The sequence below is a fragment of the Heterocephalus glaber genome, unplaced genomic scaffold (genome assembly GCF_053883595.1).
Source record: "Heterocephalus glaber isolate CG9 unplaced genomic scaffold, H.glaber_assembly_v1.0 deba00001724, whole genome shotgun sequence".
In the NCBI taxonomy this organism is placed as follows: domain Eukaryota; kingdom Metazoa; phylum Chordata; class Mammalia; order Rodentia; family Bathyergidae; genus Heterocephalus; species Heterocephalus glaber.
This window is the reverse complement of record NW_028258435.1, coordinates 1,003,360-1,018,278: the sequence shown is the minus strand read 5'-3', so window position 1 is coordinate 1,018,278 and position 14,919 is coordinate 1,003,360. Positions and strand designations below refer to the sequence as shown.

The 14,919-nt window shown below is 41.6% G+C and overlaps 1 protein-coding gene and 1 pseudogene across 4 annotated transcripts in view; both read right to left on the bottom strand.

The window, feature by feature from the left end:
• Nbas (NBAS subunit of NRZ tethering complex) overlaps positions 1 to 14,919 on the bottom strand; it is a gene marked incomplete at its 5' end in the record, with an annotated part of 266,027 nt that overhangs the window by 155,540 nt on the left and 95,568 nt on the right. For all 3 annotated transcript variants that reach the window (XM_087199614.1, XM_087199615.1, XM_087199616.1), the window contains 3 exon segments: positions 2,421 to 2,554; positions 12,382 to 12,555; positions 13,566 to 13,751. In XM_087199614.1, coding sequence (XP_087055740.1) covers positions 2,421 to 2,554; positions 12,382 to 12,555; positions 13,566 to 13,751 — 494 coding nt within the window.
• Positions 4,222 to 6,490, bottom strand: LOC101719247 (RNA-binding protein 7 pseudogene; annotated as a pseudogene). Its single transcript, XR_015446722.1, has one exon. The product of XR_015446722.1 is annotated as an RNA-binding protein 7 pseudogene (transcript).

The window sequence follows — 14,919 nt, the reverse complement described above, 5'->3', positions numbered from 1 at the left end:
TAAGCTCAAGGGCACCATCCACCCTAAGTAGTCCGGATAAGATAAAAGGGACAGAAAGACACTGTTTAGGTCCCTTCTTGCTTTTACTATCTTCTGAGTTTCATGAACTGTTTCTCCTGTACGATGTCCCCCTACCATGTGCCATCCTGCCTTGGAGTCAGCCAATTATGAACTAAAATCTCCACAAACTGTGAGCTAAATAAACCTTTCCTCCCTTAACTTGTAGGTGTCAGGTATTTTGTCTCACCAATGAGAGAAAACTAACTAAGATACTAGGTAAGATACATGGAAACTTAATTAGGTTAAATAAGTGACTGTCTTTTCTACATGGAAGTTGGAAGTCAAGGTTTTGACTTGGAACGAGAGAGGGCATCATGCTGTTGGAGGAAGTGCTGGATTTCTCTCTGGCCTCACCAAGGAAGAGGCTGCTGACCACTACGGCTCACTGGGTGCTATCAGGAGGAAGCCTCGCACTCAGTTGACCAGTGGACAATATAAGGCTTTTTAGTTGTGGGCAGTGACTCTGCTACAGAGTCGCACTGATGTGGTACTTTTTCCTGCCCCTCACTGCCTACCTAAGGCCTTGGTCCTCAAAGCCTCACTGGCCCGGGAGCAGTGGCAGCCTGTGGTCTGTCGCACCTGCACAGTAACAAAGAGATGCTAGGTCTCCCTGTGATTTACCTCCCCTATGTAAGGGTCCTGAGCCCAGACTGATGCATATTGCAGTCACGCACTCCATCTAGCTTTGTCTTTAACAAAGCCCATGTGTTCCTCCTTTTGTTTAATTTAAAAAGTGGTAGAAGGAATAGATACGGAGAAGGGAATGGATTTCCATAAAAGGAAGTCAACAGTGATCTAAAATTGCAAAGTTAGTAAATAACAACATGAGTGTAATATTTAAAAGGAGGCAGGCAAAGACAAGAGAAATTATCTATCAAAGTATCTGCTTTTTTGAAGAAGGTATTTAAAGATGGAGAAAGTGGGCAAACATGTATGTATATATTATAAATCTTACAGTTGCCTGATTTCAACTGTGTTCATACATCATATTTTAAAATTAGAAAGGGACCGTGTTCCTTGGGACTCCTTTATTTTACAATTATACCTTTCCAACAATTTGTTTTTCTAAATGTCACTTTTTACAGTGAAAAGATCAGTTAACTTATAGAACATCCTGCATTCTGCATTTGTTGTTTCCTTCATGGTGTTATTAAACGTGTTCTTCTATTCCCTGTAGTAACTGTAAATTAGAAGCTCAGTCTATAGGTCAGACTCTGGTGAACAATTTCAGTGCAACTGCTTCGGAAGGGAGGCTGCAAAACCAACTTCATGCTACACTGCATCAGGGCATATAAAGTCAAGTGGTCTGACCATGAGTCACACCACTTTGATTAGTTAGGATAATGGCAATCAGGCCTCGATTTATTAAAGTCAATTTCACCATTCAAAAATTTTTTCCACCTTTAAAATTAGAATCAAAAAAATTAGTTGCTGGACTAATACTCTGTTAACATGCAAATTAATCTTTAACCATTAATCTTTTGCCTGATTTCAGTACTGTTAATGACTGCATGAACAATTATTTCACAGTGATTATAAAACTGGAGATTGCTATCATTTGCTTCATTAAAAAAAGATTTTCTTGAAAAAAGGTGATAAGAAAAAGAGCAAAGGGAAAGAGAAAACAAAGTAAAGAGCTTTCTTGTCCAAATGTCTTTTCTGCAAATGAGCAGAGAAGTTAAGCAACTTGGCTAGAGTCACAAAGGCTTAGAAACAGGTGTGAGTTTTCATTCAGTGCCTTTTCACATGTTGTGAGCATCATGTATTCTTCTCCAGATGTCAAACTCATAATATGTACTAGATTTAAAAAGAGAGTAAAGGAATGACTGCTACTTCACTTCTGAAGAGAAAATAAAATTTGATTTGCATACAACTAAATAATCCAAAAGCATACAATATAAATTTCCATTTAAACAAAAAGTACTTAAAAATAATAAACACTCATCCATTACAACTTAAAAAGACTACTATAGGTAAAGACCCAGAACAAAAAATTCACAAATACAATTATCCTATAAATATGAAAAATGCTTAATTAAATTTACAACTTAAAGCCAAATAAATCACTATCAATCCACTTTTTAAATGTATTTTTGTTGTGGTGGTGGTATTTTTTGTTTAAATGGATAATTATCAAGTTTAACACAATCATAGTAAAACAAATGTAGTTACAGTTAAAAATACAGAACTTCTTATAAATTGGTAAAACAGATTACCAGCAGACAACAGGATAGCACATGATTTTATTTTCTTTTTTATATTTTTTGAATAGTCCCCAATCTCTCCATGACAAACACTTGAGAAAGCAGTATTTTGTTTTAACTGTCAGAATGAAAGGACGGCACACGACAGCCCCTTACCCGCACCCTCTCTGTGGCAGACACTCCAAGATGCCATAGCATAGGGGGAGCTGGTCGCTGCGCACACAGCTGTAAATGCACTCCAGAGCTGTCACCATCAGCTGGTCCTGATCAGGAATGATTCTTTGCTGTAGCTAGAGAAAATAAAGCATGTTGTACTAAATGTCAATGGATTTATGGTCTCTCCCTATTCAAGTGCAGCTGTCAATAGAATATTAAATAGTGCAATTAATCAGCCACAGAGACAAAGTTTGATTTTTCTTTAGCTTACAGACCTTGGGGTCTTTAATAATTCTAAATGAAATCACACTTTAATTACAGAATGAGCGAGAAAAGATCATTTGTAACTCAGAGCTTTGCATCTGCTGAAAACAGACTCTTCAATTTATGACCCGTTTAAGATAAAGTAGATCGGAAAAGCACAGTGAATTTCAAAGGCAATTCATTAAAAACACCATTTCTAACCCCAAAGGCAAATTCTGTGTATTTCAATTACAAAAATACATAAAATTCTTTAATATTCAACAATATTAGAATCTATTATTTTTCAGTATGCAATATATATTACTCATTTAACTGCACTTCCCTCGGGTCACACACAGAAGAGGGACTGCTGGGTCACACGTTAGCTCTACCTTCTCAAAAACCTCTGCTCTGTTTTCCAGAACTGTATTGATCAACGTTCCCAGCAACAGTGCGTGAAAGTCACCTTCTGTCCATGCTCTTGCCGACACCTGCTATCTTCTGACACTAGCTGCCATTCTAATGAATGTGAGGTGGTATCTCACGAGTTGTAAGCACTTGCACCTCCTTGGTAACTCATTGTGCTGATCAATCCTTGAGATTAGCAACTGGGGTAGTTACTATTATATCGTTGCTAATACAAAATACCCAACACCCGAAGTTACGGGGGAAAAGGTTTATTTAGCTCATAGTTTGAAGAGGTTTCAGCCCATAATCGGCTGGCTCCAAGGCAGGGACACCAAACAGGCATCGCAGAGGAGAAACAATATGGCACACACAAAGTAGCAAAAGCAACAAGGGGCCTTAGCAGCATTTTTCTGCCCCTATTATCCCATCCAGACTACCGGGATCAAGGTGGTGCCAAACCAATCACTCAAGTGTATCAGATTAGTAATAACACACCCTTAATCTCAGCATCACAAACTCTAGATTCAGCCACCTCTGAAAGAGAAAGCCCCACTTCATCCACGTGAGGCTTTAGGGGGACATCTAAACACAAGCCATAAAAGTGGCTTTAGACTGGGCCCAACTAGACAGCCAAGAAAGCTCCAGGTTCTTGGCTTCATCAGTGGTGCATGGTCCTTTGGGCAGGTAAAGTACATCATAACAGGCTCCAGAATTAAGATTAGACATTTTGGGGGTCATTATTCCGATCACCACAAGTGCTATACACTTCAGAATAAAATACAATAAGTCAAGTGACAAGCATACTTGAGCCTTCAATGACTATGTCAGTGTCTCTGTCACCCAACACCTGAGCAGTGCAGACCCTGAGACCCTGAGACTCTGTCTGCCCAACCCCATTTTATCCCTCCGCCTCGCCTGTACTGCATTGTGTTTGTAATTATTGATGGACACTCCTTGTGCTTTCCACATCTTTACTAAGTTTCTCTCCCACTATTTTCATGATTATTAACAGAATGCTGGCTTATATTTTTCTCATATTTACTAAATTTCCTAAAAACAATTTCCACCACCCTTATATCTATTTTTGGATATTTCCTTCTCCATGATGAATACTTGTTGATAATTCTTTTTTTTTCCTTTTTATGTTTTTAATACATTAAAAAGTGACAGTACAAATGCTGAGATTAGTATTTAAAAAGGATCCAAATTTTTCAAGGAATGAATTTTATAAACAATTTTGTAATGAAAGGGAAATAACATCTTGATACATAAAAAGTTTTAAGGTTTGAAAATTTTTAAAGCAGTAAAATGTTACATTAAATTCTTTCCAATGTTTAAACAAAAATCAACTTGTATAATCTCTGTAATAAAATGTGTCCTTGGTACAGGTTTTGGTCACTCGGAAAATGTCAAAATTTCTGAAATTTGAGTAACAGAGGCAGCACATAAAAACTTCATGAGTCTTTTTTCCCAAAAAGAATACTTTCAGTAAAACATTTTACTATTTTATGAGTATGCATTGGATATTTTTGTTCTTCCTGAAAAAGCAAATTTACATTAATACTGTAATTTTCCATGTAAAAATATACACATACAGATATTTCACATACAGATACTTAACTTCCTGAGTGACCAGTCATACATCAAATATGATTTAATAAAAAATTTCTAAAATTTTAGAATGAAATAGCATATGTAAATTTATACTTATACAGGGTAAAGCTACAAAGAACATCTCACAGAACTTATACTTAAATTCTCTAAATTAACCAAAATGGTTTATCCTCTAACAACCAAAAACTTTCTGAAACTTAAAATACCACTCAAAAATTGTATCTTCTAATTTATTAACAAAATACAGATAGCCATCTGATTAGCTGATAGCTATCAATATGGACTTCCTATTATATACATCAAAACTGGATTCACTTAGCACGGAATTTCTTGCAGTACTAAAAATTAAAATATTTGCTTTATAATACAACCATCTATGTATGAGGTCTGATCAAAGTATATGGGAATGTTTAGATTTTTTAAATTTGTTACAGTAAAAGACACAATGCCATTATGGCAATATAGAGATGTGTGTCTTTTACTATAAATTTTTTTTTCAAAATCTAAACATTGCATTTTTTTAAATCATGTCTGCTACACAGTCCACCCTTCTGAAGCTGTCTAGATGATTAGGAACTGTGGCACTTTCTTTTGCATAAAACCCTTTCCTCTTCACAAAGCCCTGAGGTGAAAGGTTGTTAATGAAGTAAGACTGGAACCACAATTCTTCCCATTTCTGTATTAAACTGCAGCTATCCATTTTTAAAAAAACAAATGTGGCAACTGGAAAAGCTCCTCTGTACAGTTTTTCAAATTATTTTCAGCTCAATTTAGTGTAAAGAGCCTAAAATGGCCCTATAAAACAATGCCCTTTAAATATTGGCTAGTGTCGAGATGAGCGTCATTTTCCATCTCTACCACTTGTTCCTTCTGTTATCATGATCATGGCTCAGCCATCATGATTCCTATCTTTGTAGAGGAAGTCTTCTCTGCTTCCTCTGTAATGGTGGTCAGACCCATGATTGGAGTAACTCTATTCTCGGCTATAATGTCTATCTGCTAGGTAGGGATGAGAATTCTGTCTGATTTTACGCTGTGATGGTGGTGTGTTCTGGCGCCACTGGGAGCTTGAAGACTGGTTAAAAGTATGATTGTGTGACTGAACCAATGGTGAAGATTCTGATTGATCCACATATAGAGAACCATATTTCCCACCATATGACATCTGTCTTAAAACATTGTTCATCACTGTTTATCTCTGATAATTTTCTGGAGAAGAGAATAATCTGAATTATCTGTGATGATGGTGTCATGCTATCTCCAGTCCTTTCATATCTGCTAGGAGATGTGGAGGTAGGACTTGAATTTCCAACATGATGCTGGGGGTATGATAAACTGATATCCTGTGAGGCATGACTACTTACTGATCTAAACTGAATTTTGATGGGCCTTCCAAAAAGTTTGATTCCATTAAGTAGATTCATTGCATAAGGAACAGATACTTTGTGTTTAAAATTCACAAACGCAAACTGCTTCGGTTTACCATCCTTATCTTTTGGAATTTTCACCTTTACTACTGGCCCAGCCTGGGGGAACAGCTCGAAAAGCAGCTCCTCGGTCACGTTAGTTTTAAGGTTGCCCACAAAGAGAGTGCGGTCCGCTTCCGCAGCCGCTGCCCCATCTCTTGCTGATAATTCTCTCAGGATGGGTCTGTAAACCACAAACTTAGTTTTCATTTATCTTTAAAAGCATTTTATCTCTTCAGTTGTTTTCCAATTTCAGTCCTTTCTTAAATTGTGTCATACATTCTTTCACACACATCCAGTTGGGTTCTTGTTTCTACAACTATATTTCAATTCCAGAAGTACTCTTTGGTTCTTTTTCAAATCTTATGCCCCTTTCTCGTTTCCTTACATTTTACATTTCTGTTTCCTTCCTGATGTCTTAAATCTGTAGTGCATTCATTTCAGTAGCCTGTATCTGATAGGCTGTTACACCAGAGGGGATGAACGTCTGCCTGCTCGATCTTCCTCATAGTTGGTTTTCCTTTTGTGTTTTGTAAACTGGATCGTAAATGCCTCTTCACCAGGCTTCATGTCTGAGAATTCTGAGACCTGGACAAATGTGAATCCCTCAAAGAAGTTCTACTTACGCTCCAACAAGCCAACTAAATACAGCAGTAGCCAGGGCTGATGTTTCCAGAGATCACCGGGCAGAATAAATTCAAACTACACCAAGTTAGGCAGGTTTGCAGCTACATGTGCTCCAGAAGGGACAGTGCCAGTCCCCAGCCTCACCCAGCGCACACAGGGCAGGATCCAGTTCCTCTGCTGCCATTGGTGTGGGCATTTCTGCCCTGCACTCTTACAGACAAGGCAACTGTTCAAGTGTAGAACCCAAACTTACAAGCCCTGTCCCCACCCCAAGCAGCCAATGCCTCCTCCTCAGGAGTATTTCTCTGACTTCCTCCCTCCTCAGTTTGGCCAGGAGGTTTTCCTTTACTCTCTTAAAAGTTGAGTATCCAACTAAACAAATTTTTACTAATTTCATGAGTACTTTCACATATTTTACAGTGGATGGATTTTCAGAATATTTACCCAATGATTCTGTCTGTTTCTATCTTTATATTTTCCTGAGTTTATATTCTACGGTAAGCATCCAATTAGGAAAGGTCAAACTTACCCACTAAATCACATAATCAGAAACAACCTAAAATGATGGACCTAACAAAGCTACTACAAGTAGTAAATTCCCATTTCTTTTTCTTTTCTACTAAGTTTATTGGTACATTTTAGGTATACAATACAGTTACATTCAGCTTTGGGATCTTGTACCTTTACATGATGTATCTTGGTTCTTATTTTTTCCCCATTTCCCTGCCCTCCCTTCACCCCCTCCACCCTTCCCTATTAACAAAGACTTCATTTCCATTTTCTCCTTTCATCAAATTTTTTCTTTTCCCTTCTTTCCTTTCCCCTACCCTTTCCACTTCCCCTGCTCCTTTGGACCTTTTCTTCCTATTTCAAATTATCAATTATACCATTTGAACCTTATTTACACTTTTAGTTTTTCACACCAGAGAAACTATTTGATATTTATTCATGTGTGCCCTATTATTTCACTTAAAGAGTATGACCTCAATGTGCATCCACTTAGCTATAAATGTCTCTAGTTTCTCATTCTTTATGGCTGAGTAGTACTCCATTTTATAGAAAAACCACATCTTCTTTATCCAGTCTCTAGTTGATGGGCATTTGGACTATTTCCAAGTTTTAGCTATTACAAACTGTGCCGCTATAAACATGGGTGTGCATATATTGCTGTGATATGATTCTTTTAATTCTTTTGGGAAGATAACCAGCAGAAGGATAGCTGGGTCAAATGGGACCTCTAATCCTAGTTTTCTGAGGTATCTCCATACTGATTTCCACAGTGGTTGCACCAGTCTACACTCCCATCAACAATGGAGAAGGGTTCCTTTCTCCCCACATCCCCGCCAGCATTTGTTATTGGTTGATTTCTTTTTTTCTTTTTTCTTTTTTTTTTTGGTACCAGGGATCGAACTCGGGTCCTTCTGCTTGCAAGGCAGGCGCCAGAACCACTGTGGTTGATTTCTTGATAGCAGCCATTCTTTCTGGGGTGACGTGGAATCTCAGCATTGTTTTCATCTGCATCTCTCAAATGACCAATGATGTTGAACATTTTTTCATATATTTATTTGCTGCTTTTACTTGTTTGAGAAATGTCTGTTCATTTCAGACGCCCATTTTTGAATTGGGTCTTTATATTTAGGGAGTCTGATTTTTTTGAGTTCTTTATATGCTCTAGATAGTAGACCTTTGTTTGAAGAACAGCTGGTAAAAATCTTTTCCCACATTGTAGGTTGTCTCTGAGCTCTGTTGGTGGTTTCTCTTGCAGTGCAGAAGCTTTTTAATAAGATGAGATTCCAGTTGTTCATTCTTTGTGCAAGTTCCCGTGCTAATGAGGTTTTGTTCATAAAGTCTTTTCCTATGCCAATGTCTTCAAGAGTTCTACCTAACTTATCTTCCAGTAAGTTTAGTGTTTCTGTTTTAATATTTAGATCTTTAATCCACTTCAATTTTGGTTTAGTGCTTGGTGAAAGATAGGGGTCTAGTTATAATCTCTGGCAGGTTGAAACCCAGTTCTCCCAACCCCATTTATTGAAGAGGCTGTCTTTCCTCCAGTGAGGGTGGTTGGCTCCTTTGTCAAAGATGAGGTGGCTGAGCGTGTCTGCAGCTGTTTCTGGATCTTCTCATCCATTCCCCGGGTCCTCGGGTCTGTTTCTTTGCCAGTACCATGCTTACACAATTTTTTTAATGCACTTGTTCTGTGACTATAGTTCTTTACAGTAGGTCAAGTGTGAAATTTTCCACTGTGGCATGATGTCAGTGCTCAAAAGGTTTCACATTTTGCCACATGTTGTGGGACATGCCTATAATCCTACCAACTAGGAGGCTGAGTCAGGAGGATTGTTGTAAATTCAAGGCCAGCCTGAGCTATGTAGTAAGTTCAAGGCCAGCCTGAACTACATAGTGAGACCCGTCCGGTAGTGTTGCTGCTGCCACTGGTGGCTGACTCCCAGCCCCGGGAAGCAGCCAGTAGTCAGCGAGCAGCAGCAGCTGGCACCCCTGCTGCCACTCTGGTAGGAGAGGAACAGCAGGAATGCTCTATCTGCGATGGCCGCCATCTCTCAACTGCAAATTCCCATTTCTTAAAAGAAGAACCAGGTATCTCAAGCAGATGTTCCCAGCCCTGGATCCCACAGAATCAGTGGGTAGACTGCCAAAGGCTATACCGAAATCTCACCCACCAGGTTTTACTCCATTAGGTCTGGATTGGCCATAGAAAACTCTCATTACTTAAAAAATGTATATAGTTCTGATGCACAGACACATTGGAAACGTGCTACACATCAGAAGGCAGATGCTCCTGTCCCCAAGTCACTTCTCTCCAGAATGGGGCTAGGTATATGCAGTTTCACTTTCTGAAGGGACAGTCCAGTGAAAGCAATGGCCTACAGAGACGAGTGCTTGGGATGCTACGAAACAGAGCAGGAGGAGGCTGAACAGGAGCCCAGCAGATGACCACCACGGTGGAACCTGGATAAGTTTCTACACCCATCCCTTTGTCACTGTGAGTCTGGCCCACAGCATTATGGTTCCCAAATGTCCCCTCCCCTTCTTCTGGGAGAGACTGTTCTTCCTGCCCATGGAACATCAGACTGGCCAGGAGATTTTCCTCAGCCTGTGAAATGTGACTATGTAAGTTGAGCCACTTTTTTTTCTGGTACTGGGGATCGAACTTGGGTCCTTGTGCCTGCAAGGCAAGCAGTGGAACCACTGAGCTAAATCCCCGGCCCAAGTTGAGTTACTTTTGAGCAAAGCTTTACAAAACACTGAGTGGTTCCTGACCCACACAACGGAAAAGGAGGCTGCTTCATCTGCCTGTGCCTCCAGGTGAAGAAGACATGGACACAGCGGAGAGGGACCAGACATGACACATGTGAGAAATCAATGTCTGAGGTTACGAAAAGCTAAGCTTTAGAGATCATCTGTTACCGCAGCATAACCTGGTCCGAGCTGTCTGAAACAGAGTTGTGCTCCTGCTACATCATTCACATACTCTGATGACCCATGGCAGATCCAAAGCAAGTTGCAGGCAATCAAGTAAGACACAAACAGTGCTCCCAGAGCAATTCTAGTGAAGCACACAAAGGGAATCAAGTGATATAAAGCACCATAACGAAGGCAGTTTCAATAGGTCATTGGCTTGTCCCATCACACGGCACTGAGTGCATGGTCTCAAGAGCACCATCTGTTCCGGTGGGCACCGTGCTCATCTCTGGTCATACGGAGATCAATGAGAAGCGAGGCCACACAAAGAAGCAAGGAGAAAAAGCAAACATGGACAACAATCCCAACACAGGGTGGGAAAGGTCACAACAGAGGCGAGCACAAGGACCTCCCAGCACAGATAGATGATGGAAGATTTCACAACAGAGAAAATCCCAGAGCAGGCCCCTGAAGAACACCATGATTTGTGCAGTGAAGAAGAGGGGAGAGTGACCCCTCTAAACAAAGGGAATGGCCCATAAGTAAGTGGAGAGCTAGCAAGTGCCCGGTGAATGACTCACACGCCCAGACAAGCAGGCTGCAGAGGAGACCGGAAGTGAAGAAGCGTCCTGTCCCCTGAGAGCCCAGCGCAATACAGCAATGGTGGCCCTTGGAACTTCCCAAGACCACAGCATGAAAGGTGCACATCTCAGGAAGGAAACACAAAGAGAAATAGGTGACTTGGATCGGAAATAAAGAACCCGATGACATCACTTTCTTGCTTTGATGTTCACATATTTCAGCAGAGGCAAATGGCTCTATGTTTTATTCAAAAGGCACATGCTAAACTGCCAGGCAAAAACAACAAAATGCTGACTGTGTACAAAGGATTTACATGGTTCTGTAAGGAAGAAGGATCACAAACAAGATGATGGGAAAGAATTTAGAGTTACTTCTTCCTTCCTCATAAAACATTCACCTTCAATCCATCCCGCTCCTCACACAGGATTCTGCTGCCGTGAGCAACCCACCTGGCTCCCAGTAAACTTCCCCAAGCCGAAAACCACACACCACAAGAGCAAACTGCTTAAGAGAGGACAGGAGCTTTTGAATAACCAAGAAACAGATGTGTTTCTGATAGCTGATACTTTCAGAAGCAAACACAAAAATGCTCTAAGATAAGGCAATGCTTTCCTTTCCACTGTGACTAGAGACTGTATATTTTCCTAGAGTTCCCATTTTATCAAAGTAGCAGGAAGTAGATTCAACTGGAGTTTCAAAGTGGAGCAGCCCTAAGTGTCTTCCTTGACCTCAGTCTAATGTCCAGGACATAGTACCACAGGGACTACACCATACTGCTGTGTCCCTTCCAATAAAAAAGGACCAAAATAAACTCTGTGGCTATCACTTGTCCTTGAATTTTGGTTTTTTGAGACAGGGTCTCTCAATGTAGCCCAGGCTGGCCCTGAACTCACTATATAACCCAGACTGGCCTCCTGAGTGCTGGGATGACAGGTATACGCCACTACGCTTGGCTAAGATGTTTTATTAATGTTACTGTGAATATATTTATGTAAACTAGAAGACAAAATTATTCCAATGACTCAGATGAATTTCACAACTCATTTCTACACATGACACAGGAGACTTAAGAGTTAAATCCTCTCACCCCCTCCAAACTAATGAATCAAGAATGCTTTCTTTTTTCAGCTCTGCATGCAGATCAGTGGCCAAAGCCAGTAAAAACCCACAGTGCAATACAGATGCACTTTAAAGGGTGGGTCCTTCTGCCAACACGTGGCTTCCTGCAATTTAAGGAAATGTTACACATGAATAATTAAAATCATACATCAAGAAGCAAGGCTCAAATGCTTCCTGTCTCACCAAATCACACTAACTGTAGAAACAGTTCCAAATATTTAAATTTCAGATTCTATTGCAGAATAACTTATTTAACTCTGGCAATAACACTTTCACGTGGTTCTATTTAACGATCACTGACAACTTTTCGATGGTAACATGGAACGCAAAATCCTGCTGAAAAAAGAAGAGCACAACACCCGTTTTCTCTTCAGTTTAAAGGAAAGTCATTTATAATGCCTGTCATAAAAATTCATAAATAAAACTTAATTCTATCAAGAAAAAAGGGCCAAACAATTTGAGAAGGTACAGTTTCCACTTACATCTGGTTTGGAATGTTGAAATATCTTCAGGGGGAGCCTTAGGTCTCCTTTAGCTAAAGTTACTAGATACTCTCTCAGCAGCTCCTTGGCCACCCCGGGAGAGTGCTTCTCACAGCGGTGCAGGAAGGGCACCATCCACTGGTAGGCACTCGTCACATATTTGTCCTCGGAACACTGAAAGTATAGTTAACCAAAACAAATGGGAATATCATTAGGTTATGTGTCTCAGGACCTCACACAAATCCCGATGATTAGGGATAATCAGATGGATGTTGAAACAGACACAGCAGCAGGGCCCCACAGACAGCTCGATGAATTGGTGTCACCCTGAGGAATACAGTGACGACAGCACCACTCTGGCTCTGCCTTCAGACCGGAACTGACCTATGGTCCCCAAGGGCCTGGGCCCACCTCTGGAAGACACACATCATGGCCACTCCTCAGCCACAAGGTCCCCAGAGCAGAGAGAGACCCACCGAGGGGGAAGGAAGGTGTGGCAAGGAGAGAGACCTTAACCCAGCAAGAAGCACAGAAGAGAATAAGGCACCGGGACAGAAAGGGACAGAAAGGTCAGGTGAGCCAAGAGGCTTAGCAAAGGAGCAACTTGGGAAAGGTCTCGTTTATAAAAAGCCCAGAGTCCCCCCTTCCTGGACTCTTCTTTGCCTTGTTTGGCCCTTTAATATCCACCCTCGAAAAGCTCCAAATGACACAGATAATTTTGTTTATGATCATGAAATGACCTCTCAGTCACCCAAGCAGACACTTGAATCTCTGCATAGGAGCCGTGTTCTCATGAGCCACCAGACAAGGCCACTGCGTGGATCACAGGAAGGAAGCTGAGGACGGCTGGGGAAGTTGGGCCGGGGAGAGAAAGGGTGTGGAGCAGGTGAGCCAGGAGAAGAGAGGGATGCAGAAGGGAAGGGGAGAGAGCGAGGGACGGGAAGGGGAGCGGGAGAACAGCCAAGGACACGGGATGCGAAACAGGCCGCACACTCCGGGCTTCTTCCACGATTTACCCACATCATTTGATTTTGGAAAACCAGCCAAGAACCGTCCTTTATTTAACCAAGTTCTCAGGCTTGTAGGACATTTCATTTCTGGTTAGGGACATGAATTAATTAGAGGGCACAGAGAATTATTAATTAGGACACAGAGAGCACTTTAGAAACAAAGTTAAAACCTACGCTGTTCATCAGTAATCTCAGCTTCTCGATGTCTTTCATCTTCTGGAGCTCTGCCAAGGTCAGGGTTAAGTCACAGCCAGCTTCATAGACCAGCGTCTCCAGGGTGACCAGGTCATCACACAGATCCAGCAGACCGGGGATCTGCCGCTCCATGCCCAGGCGCGTGAGGGACAGCGCACAATCCACCTGGGGTTGAAAGGGACAGTGAGGTCCTGGGCGTCACCTACTTTCATATATTCTAAAGCAGAAGCTGCAGGTACAGAACCTAACTCCTACAGCCATTCTTATAAAATCCCCTTACCAGTAACATGCGTCTGCGTTTACTACAAAAGAGCAGAGCTCTTTATCAAATACATCAGCCTCAAACTGTTTCGCAGGTACAAATCAGGAAGAAATACTGAAGATACAGACACTAAGGGGAAGATAACCGTCTTAAATCCATAAAGCCTTACAGTTTACAGCACACTTGTGCACTTTAATTCTCACATTGCATCAAGAAGCAGAGGAAGATGATCAGTAGGGAAAAGGCAAAAATGTGCCTACTCTCACTAAACCACTCTGATTCTAAAAATAAAGTTTCCCTGCTTCCTTCCTTCCCTTCCACTGTGCCTCCCTTGCACAGAGCATCCAATAAATATTTGCTGATGAAGTAACTGGTACAGATGCATACGGCTCAATTCAAATACTTAGATGTCACCAGGTAAAAACAAAAAATGCTTTTCCTGCTAGGCACAGGGGTGCACGCCTATCATCCCAGCACTCTGGGAGGCTGAGGCAGGGGGATCTCACGTTCGAGCCCAGCCTGGGCAACTCGGCAAGATCCTGTCTCAAAATAAAAATGAAGACTGAAAAGGGCTAGGGAAGGGCCTCAGTGTGAAGGCCCTGGGTTCAATCCCCAGAACGGAAAAACAAACAAAAGAAAAACCAAAAGGATTTTCCTCCAGATGGGCAGCAGTCCACCATTTGTCCCTGGGGCCAAATGTCACACACATGCGCTCCTGCAGCTCCACACATCGGCTCTCCTGGCCCCCCGCCTGGCAGCTATTTACGGAGGGTCTGCTGCGTGCTAACAGCACCCCAGGTGTGGCAGCAGAAAGCTGCCTTTGAGGAGGTCACTGCCTTCCAAGATCTTGCAGGCTCCAGGGAAAGATGACTGCTCAGTCAAGCACAGAAGCAGGTGAGGGAAGTGGGGGTCTCCTGGATCCAGGGAGAGTACATGTGGCCAGGCTCGAGGTATCCTAGAAGGAGAGTCGGGGTGGGAGCCACGGAAGGAGAGGTCACCTTGCCAAACTGGAGTGGACACTTCCTCCACAGACGAGTCCACACTGGCATGTAATTATCCACAGCCCACAGG